General features: G+C 39.5%; 1 protein-coding gene across 1 annotated transcript; it reads right to left on the reverse strand.

Moving 5' to 3' along the window:
- Positions 1-11,793: 11,793 nt before the first annotated feature.
- LOC147380123 (olfactory receptor 5H2-like) lies at positions 11,794-12,783 on the reverse strand. The gene has a single exon (XM_086321157.1). The coding sequence runs from the start codon at positions 12,781-12,783 to the stop codon at positions 11,854-11,856; it is 930 nt and encodes a 309-aa protein (XP_086177283.1). The 3' UTR covers positions 11,794-11,853.
- Positions 12,784-15,130: the final 2,347 nt, after the last annotated feature.

Below are 15,130 nucleotides of genomic sequence, written 5' to 3' on the forward strand. Positions count from 1 at the left end.
TCTGCAATCACTGCACAAATCCTCAGTATTTGGATGAAGGATTCTATTCCACTCCTACAACATGTGTGCCAGCTGTTCTAGGAACACACACAGCTGCATGGTGTGGGGTATGGAGTAGTTGATGGGTAGCTGTGCTTAGAGCTGAAATTGACCAAAATTAACCACAGTTTACTGCTAAACCTTCCCTTGCTGTTACAATTCTTCAGTAGACTCTAGAGTTCCATATTATTTCTGTTACACAGATAATGCCAGTGAAATTTATATTTAGGAAGGGAGAGAGATTTCTGGTGCTCTTATCGTCTTTCCAGAATGCTCTCCTGGCTTTTTGAACATCTGTTGAAAGAATTTATCATTTAATAGGAATACTTTCTCTCCACTTATCTTTAATATAATTATTGCAAGACTGGGTTATGTATAACATTTTACTATTTGTTTTGTTTGTAACATCTGTTTTTTCTGTAAGTCTCTACTTTTGTGTGTGTGTGTGTGTCTGCTCTCAGGAGTACAATATACGTTCTTAGCTCATTTCAAAGTTTGCTTACAGGTAATATTGTACCATTCACATGAAACTGAACAATGTACAGTTGTATATCTATGTATAGACTGCCTGGCCTGTAAGGCAAAGTTGTCATATTTTATAGCCCCAATATAAGTCATAGTTTTTGCTGTAAATATGCAAATGAATTTTAAAGAAATTAATAGAAAAATAGTTTTCTATTTATCTACAGAATTATTATTTTCAGAGTTCTAAATTTCTCCCTGAAGATCCAAGTTTCTATCTGAACTTATTTCCCTTCATTCTTAAGAAATACCTTTTTCACAGTGATATTAATGATAGATTTGCTTAGTCTTTATTGTATAAAAATATCTTTACTGTGCTTTTATTCTTAAAATTTATTTTCACCAGATATAGAGCTCTCAGTTGACATATTTTATTTTTATCACTTTAAAGATGTTGTTCTACTGTCTTTTGAGCTCTGTTGTTTCTGATGAGAAGTCAGTGATCATTTGTTGTTTTTGTTGTGTTGTTTTTAAGAAATCATTTCTTTCTTAGTTCTCTTATAGTTGACAGTGTCATAGAATATAACTCAGAGTTTATTGTGCCTTCCAGAATCAGGACATTTTCATTTTTCAGTTACATAATTTATTTGTGAATTTTCTGACCAGTTTATTGAAATGTGTATTGTTGTAATAAATCTTACCTAAGTGTTTCTTTATTATAATCAAAAGCAGTGCAACAGATTGTACCATCTTTTTTCCCTTGTGCTTTATAGTATGTTCTCATTAGTTCCCTCTTTTATACATAGTATATGTCAGTCCCCATCTCCCAGTTTGTCCTACCCCTCCTTTCCCCTCTTGGTGTATACACACTTGTTCTCTACCTCTGTGTCTCTATTTCTGCTTTGCAAATAGGTTCATTTGTAGTATTTTTCTAGCTGTTCGTAGGACATATATTAAGTTAACCTTAAAAGTGCATCCCAATATACATTGAGTGCAGACAAAAACTGTTTGACTCCAGTTACATGGGAAATAGATTGGGAAGCAGTGTCAGACTTTATTTTTCTGGGCTCCAAAATCACTACAGATGGTGACTGCAGCCATGAAATTAAAAGACGCTTACTCCTTGGAAGGAAAGTTATGACCAACCTAGATAGCATATTCAATAGCAGAGACATTACTTTGCCAACAAAGTTTCGTCTGGTCAAGGCTATGGTTTTTCCTGTGGTCATGTATGGATGTGAGAGTTGGACTGTGAAGAAGGCTGAGCACTGAAGAATTGATGCTTTTGAACTGTGGTGTTGGAGAAGACTCTTGAGAGTCCCTTGGACTGCAAGGAGATCCAACCAGTCCATTCTGAAGATCAGCCCTGGGATTTCTTTGGAAGGAATGATGCTAAAGCTGAAACTCCAGTACTTTGGCCACCTCATGCGAAGGGTTGACTCACTGGAAAAGACTCTGATGCTCGGAGGGATTGGGGGCAAGAGGAGAAGGGGATGACAGAGGATGAGATGGCTGGATGGTATCACTGACTCGATGGACGTGAGTCTCAGTGAACTCCAGGAGTTGGTGACGGACAGGGAGGCCTGGCGTGCTGCAATTCATGGGGTTGCAAAGAGTCAGACACGACTGAGCAACTGATCTGATCTGATCTGGTATGAGATATCTAGAACAGTCAAATTTATAAAGTCAGAAAGAAAGTATGTTGGTAGATGCCAGGGACTGAAGGGTGGGGATTGGGGAGAGGCACTGGGGAGTTAGTGTTTAATGGTAACAAAGTTCCAGATTAGGGAAAACTCAGGAGATGGATGATGGTGAGATTTGCACAACAATGGGAATGGACTTAGTGCCACTGAACTTTATAGTTAAATATGGTTAAGACAGTATATTTTATATTATGTGATTTTTATGACAAAAAAAATTTTTTTTAAGTAGTACAACAGAAATCACAGTAACAATCTTAAGAGAAATAATGAGAGTCAGCAATATCTTCAAGGTAAAGAAAAACTTATTTATGGGATATTCCTTATATAGTGATTGAAATGAAATGTCAATTAAATGTGCCTTTATTATCATGAAATTTATTTTGGTATAATTAAACATACAGAAAAATTTTTTCCTTTTGATAATTTTGATATAATATTCTTTTGTACAAAATATAAAATGGAAGCATTTACTCGTTTAGTATCCCAAAAGGAGGTTCATATTTGTGTAAAACAGATTTCCTCTTCTACTGTTTAGCTGAACTAATCTCAGAATGAATTAAGAGAGTCCTTGAATTCAAGAGAGCAGAATAAATATTTTGATGCTACAAAAAAGGATAAATAAACTGCTAAAAGTTTCAAATGAGTAAGCATTACTAACCTCTTCAAAATAATCTGGAAGTCCATCATGATAGCTATAACATTTGAGAAAGATCTGAAAGAAAGACCACCATTTCAGTTGTAAATAAAGATGGGGTTAGTTGTTGATAGTGGGGAGATTCTCTGCGGAGAGACTTTCATTAGCAAAAGCATGTACTTGAGAGAATAAAAGGTGTTCAGGAAGTTTTCTACAACTCATTTTGGGTATAACACAGGGCTTATTATAAAAACTGTGTTGTCAGTGACTTCAGAATTAAATCAACATATTGTTTGAAAAGACCTTATAATATCATGGAGAACAAATCAGGATGATGGTGATAGTGGTAGACACAGAGATGGAGACAAGGAAGGAGAGGGTGAGCTATAGGGCTGTATGAGTATAAACATAGATGTAGATGTATCAGTTCACTTCAGTCATTCAGTAATGTCTGAATCTTTATAATCCTGTTAACCACAGCACGCCAGGCCTCCCTGTCCATCACCAGCTCCCAGAGTCCACCCAAAGCCATGTCGATTGAGTCGGTAATCCATCCAACCATCTCATCCTCTGTCGTCCCCTTCTCCTCCTGCCCTAAATCTTTCCCAGCATCAGAGTCTTTTCCAATGAGTCAGCTCTTCACCTCAGGTGGCCAAAGTATTGGAGTTTCAGCCTCAACATCGGTCCTTCCAATGAACACCTAGGACTGATCTCCTTTAGGATGGACTGGTTGGATCGTTTTGCAGTGCAAGGGACTCTCAAGAGTCTTCTCCAACACCACAGTTCAAAAGCATCAATTCTTCAGCCCTCAGCTTTCTTTATAGTCCAACTCTCACATCCATACATGACCACAGGAAAAACCATAGCCTTGACTAGACGGGCCTTTGTTGACAAAGTAATGTCTCTGCTTTGTAAAATGTTGTCTAGGTTGGTCATAACTTTCCTTCCAAGGAGTAAGCGTCTTTTAATTTCATGGCTGCAATCACCACCTGCAGTGATTTTGGAGCCCAGAAAAATAAAGTCAGCCACTGTTTCCACTGTTTCCCCATCTATTTGCCATGAAGTGATGGGACCAGATCCCATCATCTTAGTTTTCTGAATGTTGAACTTTGAGCCAACTTTTTCACTCTCCTCTTTCACTCTCATCAAGAAGCTCTTTAGTTCTTCTTCACTTTCTGCCATAGGGGTGGTGTCATCTGCATATCTGAGGTTATTGATATTTCTCCTGGCAATCTCGATTCCAGCTTGTGCTTCCTCCAGCCCAGCCATTCTCATGATGTATTCTGCATAGAAGTTAAATAAGCAAGGTGACAATATACAGGCTTGACATACTCCTTTTCCTATTTGGAACCAGTCTGTTGTTCCATGTCCAGTTCTAACTGTTGCTTCCTGACCTGCATATAGGTTTCTCAACAGGAAGGCCAGGTGGTCTGGTATTCCCTTCTCTTTCAGAATTTTCCACAGTTTATTGTGATCCACACAGTCAAAGGCTTTGGCATAGTCAATAAAGCAGAAATAGATGTTTTTCTGGACTCCCTTGCTTTTTTCCATGATCCAACGGGTGTTGGCAATTTGACATCTGGTTCCTCTGCCTTTTGTAAAACCAGCTTGAATATCTGGAAGTTCACAGTTCATGTATTGCTGAAGCCTGGCTTGGAGAATTTTAAGCATCACTTTACTAGTGTGTGAGATGAGTGCAACTGTGTGGTAGTTTGAGCATTCTTTTGCATTGCCTTTCTTTGGGATTGGAATGAAAACTGACCTTTTCCAGTCCTGTGGCCACTGCTGAGTTTTCCAAATTTGCTGGCATATTGAGTGCAGCACTTTCACAGCATCATCTTTCAGGATTTGAAAGAGCTCAACTGGAATTCCATCACCTCCACTAGCTTTGTTCGTAGTGATGCTTTCTAAGGCCCACTTGACTTCACATTCCAGGATGTCTGGCTCTAGGTCAGTGATCACACCATCGTGATTATCTGGGTCGTGAAGATCTTTTTTGTACAGTTCTTCTGTGTATCCTTGCCACTTCTTCTTAATATCCTCTGCTTCTGTTAGGTCCATACCATTTCTGTCCTTTATGAAGCCCATCTTTGCATGAAATGTTCCCTTGATATCTCTAATTTTCTCGAAGAGATCTCTAGTCTTTCCCATCCTGTTGTTTTCCTCTATGTCTTTGCACTGATCGCTGAGGAAGGCTTTCTTATCTCTCCTTGCTATTCTTTGGAACTCTGCATTCAAGTGTGTATATCTTTCCTTTTCTCCTATATAGATATATACTTATATATATCATTTAATCTGGACATACCCATGAATCAGATGTATGTGTATATACACAGAAAAATATATATATATACACACAAACACCATATTTGCAAATAATCTATTAGCACATCAATCCATTAAAAGTTATCAAAATGGAATATGTTTTAATCATTGTTCTATTTATGAAGAATAAACTATCAGGTATGGTTAGGACTCATGAGTATCCTTAGGATATAGGAGGTAAGTAAGTGCTCAAAGGTGGATAATTTTTAGGGTAAAGACCACAGTAGTGTTAATATTAAAGTGTATGGAATTTCAGTGTTGAGGAAGATAAGGTAAGAGTCGTGAAGATGGATTACTCATTGTATCTAGAGCTTAAAGTGAGATGAAAGCTGACATCTAAGTACCTTGAGGTCACAAATCATCCAAAATATTATTCATTTTCATATCTTCCCAAGCTATCCACTAGGCACTATGACACCATATAATCTTAACACAATTTGAACTTGGTAATATGCATCTGGACGGGAGGGTCCGGGTGGAGAGGTCTGACAGAATGTGGTCCACTGGAGAAGGGAATGGCAAACCACTTCAGTATTCTTGCCTTGAGAACCCCATGAACAGTATGAAAAGACAAAATGATAGGATACTGAAAGAGGAACTCCCCAGGTTGGTAGGTGCCCAGTATGCTACTGGAGATCAGTGGAGAAATAACTCCAGAAAGAATGAAGGGATGGAGCCAAAGCATCACAACAAAGCCCAGTTGTGAATGTGACTGGTGATAGAAGCAAGGTCCAATGCTGGAAAGAGCAGTATTGCATAGGAACCTGGAATGTCAGGTCCATGAATCAAGGCAAATTGGAAGTGGTCAAACAGTGGATGCCAAGAATGAACATCAGCATTCTAGGGATCAGTGAACTAAAATGGACTGGAATGGGTGAATTTAACTCAGATGACCCTTATATCTACTACTGCGGGCAGGTATCCCTTAGAAGAAATGGAGTAGCCATCATGGTCAACAAATGAGTCTGAAATGCTGTACTTGGATGTGCCGGGAGCCGGTGAGGCATTCCACTCCGTGACAAAGGTCATGAGGAAGGAGGCTCGGCATACGCAAAGGCGGGATCGAGCCTCAGGAGTCCGCCCAGATATTTTCAAGCATTTTCCCCCAAAAAACCAGAGTCTGCCTACTTTATTGCTTTGTGCTCTCACCTCTGACTTTACTGGGGGCTGTCCCCTACCACCATCTCTCTCTCTCTGTCAAAGAGTTAACTTACAGCTCCAATTAATAAAGTTCCTGGGCAATTAGGAGTGTTTAAATTCAAACCCCTCAGATGGCTCTCTAACTCGCCTGACAAGTTTACCCGGACTCCTGCAGCTATGCATACGATTGTTTACAGTCTCCCAGCCTTGAGAGGCTCGGGAAGCTTAAGATATTCAAATAGCTTAGAGCCTCTCAGAGAGTTAGAAACTGTCAGAATAAACTAGTAAAGGATTTCATTGATGAGTCAATGCTTGTTGCCAAGTTTTCACACCCCCTGAATTGTATCCTTGAATATGTATTAATTAATATAGTTGGTATATAGAAAAAATAAGTAGTGGCCTTGGTGTTAGTAATTTTAGACCCTTAAGGTAATAAATTCTTTCCTTTGTTGTAAACCCATTACACATCCACCCTATAGGAATGCAATTTTATCTTCGGAAGATGGCGCCAAACCTTAAAATAATTACTCTTAGAGAAAATAAGTCTTTGTTGATAAGTCCTTGTCAAGAGTCATAAAATGTTAGTAGGCCTTCTGGCCAGAAGATGATGTAAATCACCTAAACCATTGTATACGATAAATTTGCAGGAAAGAAACCCTGGTTTTTGATAAGAATCAAAGACTGCTGACTTTGCATCCCCTATTATCCTCTATGTGTAACTTAGGGTATAAAAACCCCTGTTGAAAATAAAGCTACGGGCCTTGCTCACCAGCGCTTGGTCTCCCCATGTCATTCTTTTCACATTCTGGCTGAAGTCTCCATCTGGAGCGCGGAACCCACCACGCTTACTAATTATGCCTGGGCTTCTAAGACTCACTCGAGAAGGTGTCTAGGGTGAGGCACCTTCCGCTATTCGAGAGGGCGCCTGCGGCCTACGTAAGTGGTGCAAACTTCTTGTCTTGAAGTTTTATTGGTCTCCCGCGTAAACCAAGCTACTCAGCCTCTTTTCTCCACTGAATTTTGCTACTGAGCTATCCTCATTCTATTATTCTTTATATCTCTAATTAGCATATAAATAGTTGCCTAGGCTGTCTCTCCTTCGAATACCCTGGATCAGCTGGGGCTGGTCCCCGGCATGGATGCAATCTCAAAAAGGACAGAATGATCTCTATTCGTTTCCAAGGCAAACCATTCAATATCACGGTAATCCAAGACATTGCCCTAACCAGTAACGCTGAAGAAGCTGAAGTTAAACGGTTCTATGAAGACCTACAAGACCTTTTAGAACTAACACCCCCAAAAAGATGTCCTTTTCCTTATAGGGGACTGGAATGCAAAAGTAGGAAGTCAAGAAACACCTGGAGTAACAGGCAAACTTGGCCTTGGAGTACAGAATGAAGCAGGGCAAAGGCTAATAGAGTTTTGCCAAGAGAATGTACTGGTCACAGGAAACACCCTCTTCCAACAACACAAGAGAAGACTCTACACATGGACATCACCAGATGGTCAACACCGAAATCAGATGGATTATATTCTTTGCAGCCAAAGATGGAGAAGCTCTATACAGTCAGCAAAAACAAGACCGGCAGCTGACTGTGGCTCCAACCATGAACTCCTTATTGCCAAATTCAGACTTAAATTGAAGAAAGTAGGGAAAACCAATAGACCATTCAGGTATGACATAAAACAAATCCCTTATAATTATACAGTGGAAGTGAGAAATAGATTTAAGGGACTAGATCTGATAGATACAGTGCCTGATGAATTATGGATGGAGGTTCGTGACACTGTACAGGAGACAGGGATCAAGACCATCCTCATGGAAAAGACATGCTAAAAAGCAAAATGGCTGTCTGAGGAGGCCTTACAAACAGCTGTGAAAAGAAGAGAAGTGAAAAGCAAAGGAGAAAAGGAAAGATATAAGCATCTGATGCAGAGTTCCAAAGAATAGCAAGGAGAGATAAGAAAGCCTTCCTCAGCGATCAGTGCAAAGACATAGAGGAAAACAACAGAATGGGAAAGACTAGAGATCTCTTCAAGAAAAAGAGATAACAAGGGAACATTTCATGCAAAGAGGGCTCGATGGACAGAAATGATATGGACCTAATGGAAGCACAAGATATTAAGAAGAGGTGGCAAGAATACACAGAACTGTATAAAAAAGAGCTTCACGACCCAGATAATCATGATGGTGTGATCACTCATCTAGAGCCAGACATCCTGGAATGTGAAGTCAAGTGGGCCTTAGAAAGCATCACTACAAACAAAGCTAGTGGAGGTGATGGAATTCCAGTTGAGCTCTTTCAAATCCTGAAAGATGATGCTGTGAAAGTGCTGCACTCAATATGTCAGTGAATTTGGAAAACTCAGCAGTGGCCACAGGACTGGAAAAGGTCAGTTTTCATTCCAATCCCAAAGAAAGGCAATGCAAAAGAATGCTCAAACTACCACACAGTTGCACTCATCTCACACACTAGTAAAGTGATGCTTAAAATTCTCCAAGCCAGGCTTCAGCAATACGTGAACTGTGAACTTCCAGATGTTCAAGCTGGTTTTAGAAAAGGCAGAGGAACCAGATGTCAAATTGCCAACATCTGCTGGATCATCGAAAAAGCAAGAGAGTTCCAGAAAACATCTATTTCTGCTTTATTGACTATGCCAAAGCCTTTGACTGTGTGGATCACAATAAACTGTGGAAAATTCTGAAAGAGAAGGGAATACCAGACCACCTGGCCTTCCTGTTGAGAAACCTATATGCAGGTCAGGAAGCAACAGTTAGAACTGGACATGGAACAACAGACTGGTTCCAAATAGGAAAAGGAGTATGTCAAGGCTGTATATTGTCACCCTGCTTATTTAACTTCTATGCAGAATACATCATGAGAACGGCTGGGCTGGAGGAAGCACAAGCTGGAATCAAGATTACTGGGAGAAATATCAATAACCTCAGATATGCAGTTGATGCCACTCTTATGGCAGTAAGTGAAGAAGAACTAAAAAGCTTCTTGATTAGAGTGAAAGAGGAAAGTGAAAAAGTTGTCTTAAAGCTCAACATTCGGAAAACTAAGATCATGGGATCTGGTCCCATCACTTCATGGCAAATAGATGGGGAAACAGTGGAAATAGTGTCAGACTTTATTTTATTTGGCGCTAAGATCACTGCAGATGGTGACTGCAGCCATGAAATTAAAAGACGCTTACTCTTTGGAAGGAAAGTTATGACCAACCTAGATAGCATATTAAAAAGCAGATATATTACTTTGTCAACAAATGTCCGTCTAGTCAAGGCTAGGTTTTTCCAGTGGTCATGTATGGATGTGAGAGTTGGACTGTGACAAAAGCTGAGTTCCGAAGAATTGATTCTTTTGAACTGTGGTGTTGTAGAAGACTCTTGTGAGTCTCTTGGACTGCAAGGAAATCCAACCAGTCCATCCTAAAGGAGATCAATCCTGGATGTTCACTGGAAGGACTGATGCTAAAGCTGAAACTCCAATACTTTGCCACCTCATGTGAAGAGTTGACTCATTGGAAAAGACCCTGATGCTTGGAGGGATTGGGAGCAGGAGGAGAAGGATACAACAGAAGGTGAGATGGCTGGATGGCATCACCGACTCGATGGACATGAGTTTGAGTGAACTCCTGGAGTTGTTGATGGAAAGGGAGGCCTGGCGTGCTGTGATTAATGGGGTCAAAAAAAGTCGGACACGACTGAGCGACTGTACTGAACTGAATATGCATCTGAAGCCATCATGTAAACAACACGGTCTAGATTTTTATTTTTATGTACGTTTCAAAGCTACCCTCTCAAATCATCCCACCCTTGCCTTCTCCCTCAGAGTCCAAAAGACTGTTCTTTATATCTGTGTTTTGCTGTTCGCATATAGGGTCATCATTACCATCTTGCTGCTGCTGCTGCTAAGTTGCTTCAGTCGTGTCTGAGTCTGCAACCCCATAGATGGCAGCTCACAACGCTTCTCCGTCCCTGGGATTCCCAAGGCAAGAACCCTGGAGTTGGTGCCATTTCCTTCTCCAATGCATGAAGGTGAAAAGTGAAAGTGAAGTCTCTCAGTCATGTCCAACTCTTTGCAACCCCATGGACTGTAGCCTACCAGGCTCCTCTGTCCATTGGATTTTTCAGGCAAGAGTACTGGAGTGGGTTGCCATTTCCTGCTCCAACCATCTTTCTAAATTCAATATATATGCATTAGTATACTGTATTGGTGTTTTTCTTTCTGACTTCATTCTGTATAATAGGCTCCAGTTTCATCCATCTCATTAGAACTGATTCAATTGCATTCTTTTTAATGGCTGAGTAATACTCCATTGTGTATATGTACCACAGCTTTCTTATCCATTCATCTGCCAATGAACATCTCGGTTGCTTCCATGTCCTGGCTATTGTAAACAGTGCTGCAATGAACATTGGGGTACATGTGTCTCTTTCAATTCTGGTTTCCTCAGTGTGTTTGCCCAGCAGTGGGATTGCTGGGTCATATGGCAGTTCTATTTCCAGTTTTTTAAGGAATCTCCACACTGTTCTCCATAGTGGCTGTACTAGTTTGCATTCCCACCAACAGTGTAAGAGGGTTCCTTTTTCTCTGCATCCTCTCCAGCATTTATTGTTTGTAGACTTTTTTGACAGCAGCCATTCTGACTGGTGTTAGAAATGTTTTATATATTAATAATTTCTTTATCTTCCTAGTAACTTCATTTTTTAAAAGTCTAGCAAGATTGACCATTTCCTTTCTGTTACATCACTTTTATTCTCTATGTCATTCCAATTATTCTGAAATTTCATCTCCTAGCTTTCTGAATTAGTGAACTTTTAAGGTTATCCCACAACATACAAACACAGCTGGAAATTACCTTTCAAGGAAATATATGTAATGAGAGAAAACTGTCCTCATTATTCAAAACAGTACACTAAGCTAAGGGGGCATCCTTTTACAATTTGGTTTGACCTTCCCTGTTTCATTCTTATTTTTTCCTCATTGCTTTCCCAATTTCTGTTTCTCTCTGTGATATGAGTATTGAATCCCCACAAGAAGTGAAATGCATCATGTCCCAGATAGAGTGGATGGAAGACCTTTGGATGGCAGCAGAATTCCTGCGATTTGCCTTTGTTCAAACACAAACCCACCTCCACTATGGAGTTAAATGAGATATGAGTCTACAGGCTGCACAGCTGTATTCCTATCTAAATCAACATCATGCTGTTCAGAGGAACTATACTATTTCAATGCTTAATGACTTTATAAAGCTATAGTGAAGAACATTTAAGCATAAAAGTGTTTTAATTTGTATTCCGCTTCAGTTATTGTAGCATGACATAAATACTTGTTTAAAGTTCTTTGTATTTTTGAACAACATATACAAATATTTTAGGGAGTATATTAGTGCTAACACTTTAAGTCATAACACCTTAAAAACAAAGGCAGTTATAAACACAAGAAGCTTGGAACACTAACCAAAACAGAGACACGTCTAATCTTTACATCCATATGATGATTTTAATAAAAAAAAAAAAGACTACAGATAACATTATGAAATCTAAACATTTCTCTTTAACACTTTTGTCAGTGAGTCTATGACTTTCTTATTTCTCAGGCTATAGATGATTGGATTTAACAAAGGAATTATAACAGTGTAAAATAGAGAGTCCATCATATCTTGAACATCTGTTTGTGCAGAACCAGGGTGCACATACCTGAAGAGAAGAGGCCCATAATATAAAGAGACAGATAGGAGGTGGGCTTCACAGGTGGAGAAGGCCTTCCTTATGCCTTGTATGGATTTATTTTTTAAGATTGTAAAGAGAACAAGTATATAAGAGACGAGAACAGTAAGAATGGTGAACACTTGTATTGACCCTGAGAAAATAAATACCATCAGAACATTGATTGAAGTGTCAGTACAAGAAATCTTAAACAATGGCATGATGTCACAATAAAAGTGGTGTATTATGTTAGACTTACAGAAGGTTAATCTGAATAAAAAACCTATATGAATTATGGAATGAATAAGGCCACCTACAAATGATAAGACTGATAGTCGGATGCATAATCTATTGGTCATAATCACTGAATAAAGTAATGGTTTGCATATGGCCACATACCGATCAAACGCCATTGTTGCCAAGAGAAAACATTCTGTGGTTGCGCTGAATGCAAAGGAAAACAACTGTGTTATGCATTCAGAGAGAGAGATCATCTTCCTCTTGGCCAGGAAGTTGACGAGCATCTTGGGAGTCACAGTGGATGAGATCCAAGCATCCACAAAGGCTAAACTCCCAAGGAATAAGTACATGGGGATGTGAAGGTGAGGGTCATTATAGATGAGAGCAATTAGTCCAAGATTTCCTACAGTGGTGATGAGATATATTATCAGGAACATCAGGAACAGGTGAATATACCAATCTGGTTGATATGTAAGTCCTGTGAGAACAAATTCTGTCAGTGATGTTGCATTTTTAGTACCCATGTTGTTACTGGATAGCCCCTAAAATGAAATGCAGTAAATGTAAAAGGAACATTCATTAAGATTATATAGAAAGAATATTGGAATAAGTAGTTGAAATAAAACCATGCACTTGTCAGAATGCCCTTGATTTTATTCACTACTATCATGACAATGAAAAATAATCTGAGGAATTGGCATAATAGAAAATGTAAGTATTTCAGTTCAAAAAATGTGCAGGAATTAAAAGACTTAGAAGAAAGGACAGACATTGTAAAATGAGCTAAATTTGTGAGGATACTTGTATGTGTTAGAAACATTCTGCATCTGGGACTTGGATGAGGGTTTAGGGGAAAGAAGTTTGAATTATAGAGTTATTTTAATGACATTTGAAGGATCTTGAACTTTTATTTCTTGGGCAGTAGGTATGCACTGAAAAGTTTTAGGACTAGGAAATTCATGGCAAGATATTTTTTAAATTAAATGTTTGGTATGTAAAAAATACTCTGCAGAGAAGGGAAAGCAGAATTAGGAACAATAATTAGAAAGCGCTGATACTCCTGTCTGGTGTTTTCCAAACCAGAATACATATCAGAATTGTCTGGGGGAAATTTTTGTACAAACTATAGATTATGAGGTATTACTGTAGATACTGATTCAGTGGGAATAAGAATGAAGTCTAATAATCTGTATTTCCAAAATGCTCTCTAGTTGATTCAAATGCATGTGAAATTATTAGTCAGTGTGTAATATGTTATTAGGATTGATGAAAAAGGCAAAGAGTAGACCAAGATAAATCAGAATATAGAGTCCCTAGGACTCAGTGACATGTTAGGTTTAGAAGGAGTGGTCAGTGAAGGAGAGAGAGGACACTTGGTGATGGGCAGATGGTCATCAAAATTGAATTTGAGAACTCAAATGCTTTGGCCACTTGTTATAGAGAGAGCATCCCCTGATTATCCACTTGGGATAGCTTAGTAGTATGAGTTTGTTAGAGCATAATATAAACAATGATTTGAAAGTATTTGGGTAGCTGAAGGCATACTTATGGATAACCTAACCATTAGAAATTGGAGAAGGAAATGGCAACCCACTCCAGTGTTCTTGCCTGGAGAGTCCCAGGGATGGCGGAGCCTGGCGGGCTGCCGTCTATGGGGTCGCACAGAGTCGGACACGACTGAAGTGACTTAGCAGCAGCAGCAGCAACCATTAGAAAGTATGTATAAGGTGAAAAGAAGGAGGGTGTGGCATGAAACTTGAGGAAATTTTGTTAAAGAGGCTTCGAAGTGAATACATATCATTCTTACTCTAGAAATCAAAAGAACCAGGAACTCTTTCCCATTCCTTTTGCTCCTTGAGTAAGAGGACTTGATGTAGCTTTGACCAGTCAAATGCACCAATACTGAATTTGTAATATGGAGAAAAGAAAGGGACAGGAAGAAAAGAGAATTTTGGTTGCCAAGTCAGCCAAGGCAGCCATATCAAGACCCTGGGAAATGCTTCCTGAATCTGCACCAACATTGTCTGTGTGAGCTGTGGCAGAGCTCCTATTGAGCAAGTGTAGGGATTTGATTTTGGCTGTTGTCTCACTGTGTTGCTTTCTTCTATTCCTGCCCATTTTCAGCTGATTCTTCCAATCTCCCTGGACTTTCTACGTAATAGTCAACTTCCATTTAACTAACTAACTTTCTGTTGCAAACAAGTGCCCTGTGTATGCGTGCTAAGTCACTTCAGTCTTGTCTGACTCTTTGCTATGGACTGTAGCCCACCAGGCTCCCCTGTCCATGGGATTCTCCAGGCAAGAATCCTGGAATGGGTTGCCGTGCCCTCTTCCAGGGGATCTTCCCTACCCAGGGACTGAACCCACATCTCTTATGTTTCCTGCATTGGCAGGTGGGTTCTTTACCACTAGTGCCCCTGGGAAGTACAATAAGTGCCCTGGCTCTAACCAAGAGAGATAGGGGAGAGACCAGAAAAACGTTCTAAATAGAGTGATCAGAGAAGCAGAAGAGGAGCTGGAGAATTGAATTATGTGGACATAAAAAGAGAAAAGACCCTCAAAGACATAATGACGTGCTGTAGCAATTGGAAAAATGAATGCTCTGGTGAACAAGGAGTGAATAAAGAAAAATGAAGTGAGAGGTTTTTAGTGTTTTTACTGAGAGTGGTTTCCATTTTGTAATAGTGTCAAGGACAGAGGATAGTAAGAAATAAACAGGAAACATGGTACACAGAATAAGGGGAGCGTTTTTGAGTAAGAAAAAAAAAAAGGAAAACAACTGGAATTTATCTACTGCCCATAGGAAAATGCATTTTTTTTCTTCCCCTGTAGAGCATTTAAGTAAAAATTTTCGAGAGGGGAGAGGAAAGC

Source organism: Bos grunniens, chromosome 1 (genome assembly GCF_055505025.1).
Source record: "Bos grunniens cultivar Pamir isolate PY7600 chromosome 1, Bosgru_T2T1.0, whole genome shotgun sequence".
Taxonomy (NCBI): Eukaryota; Metazoa; Chordata; class Mammalia; order Artiodactyla; family Bovidae; genus Bos; species Bos grunniens.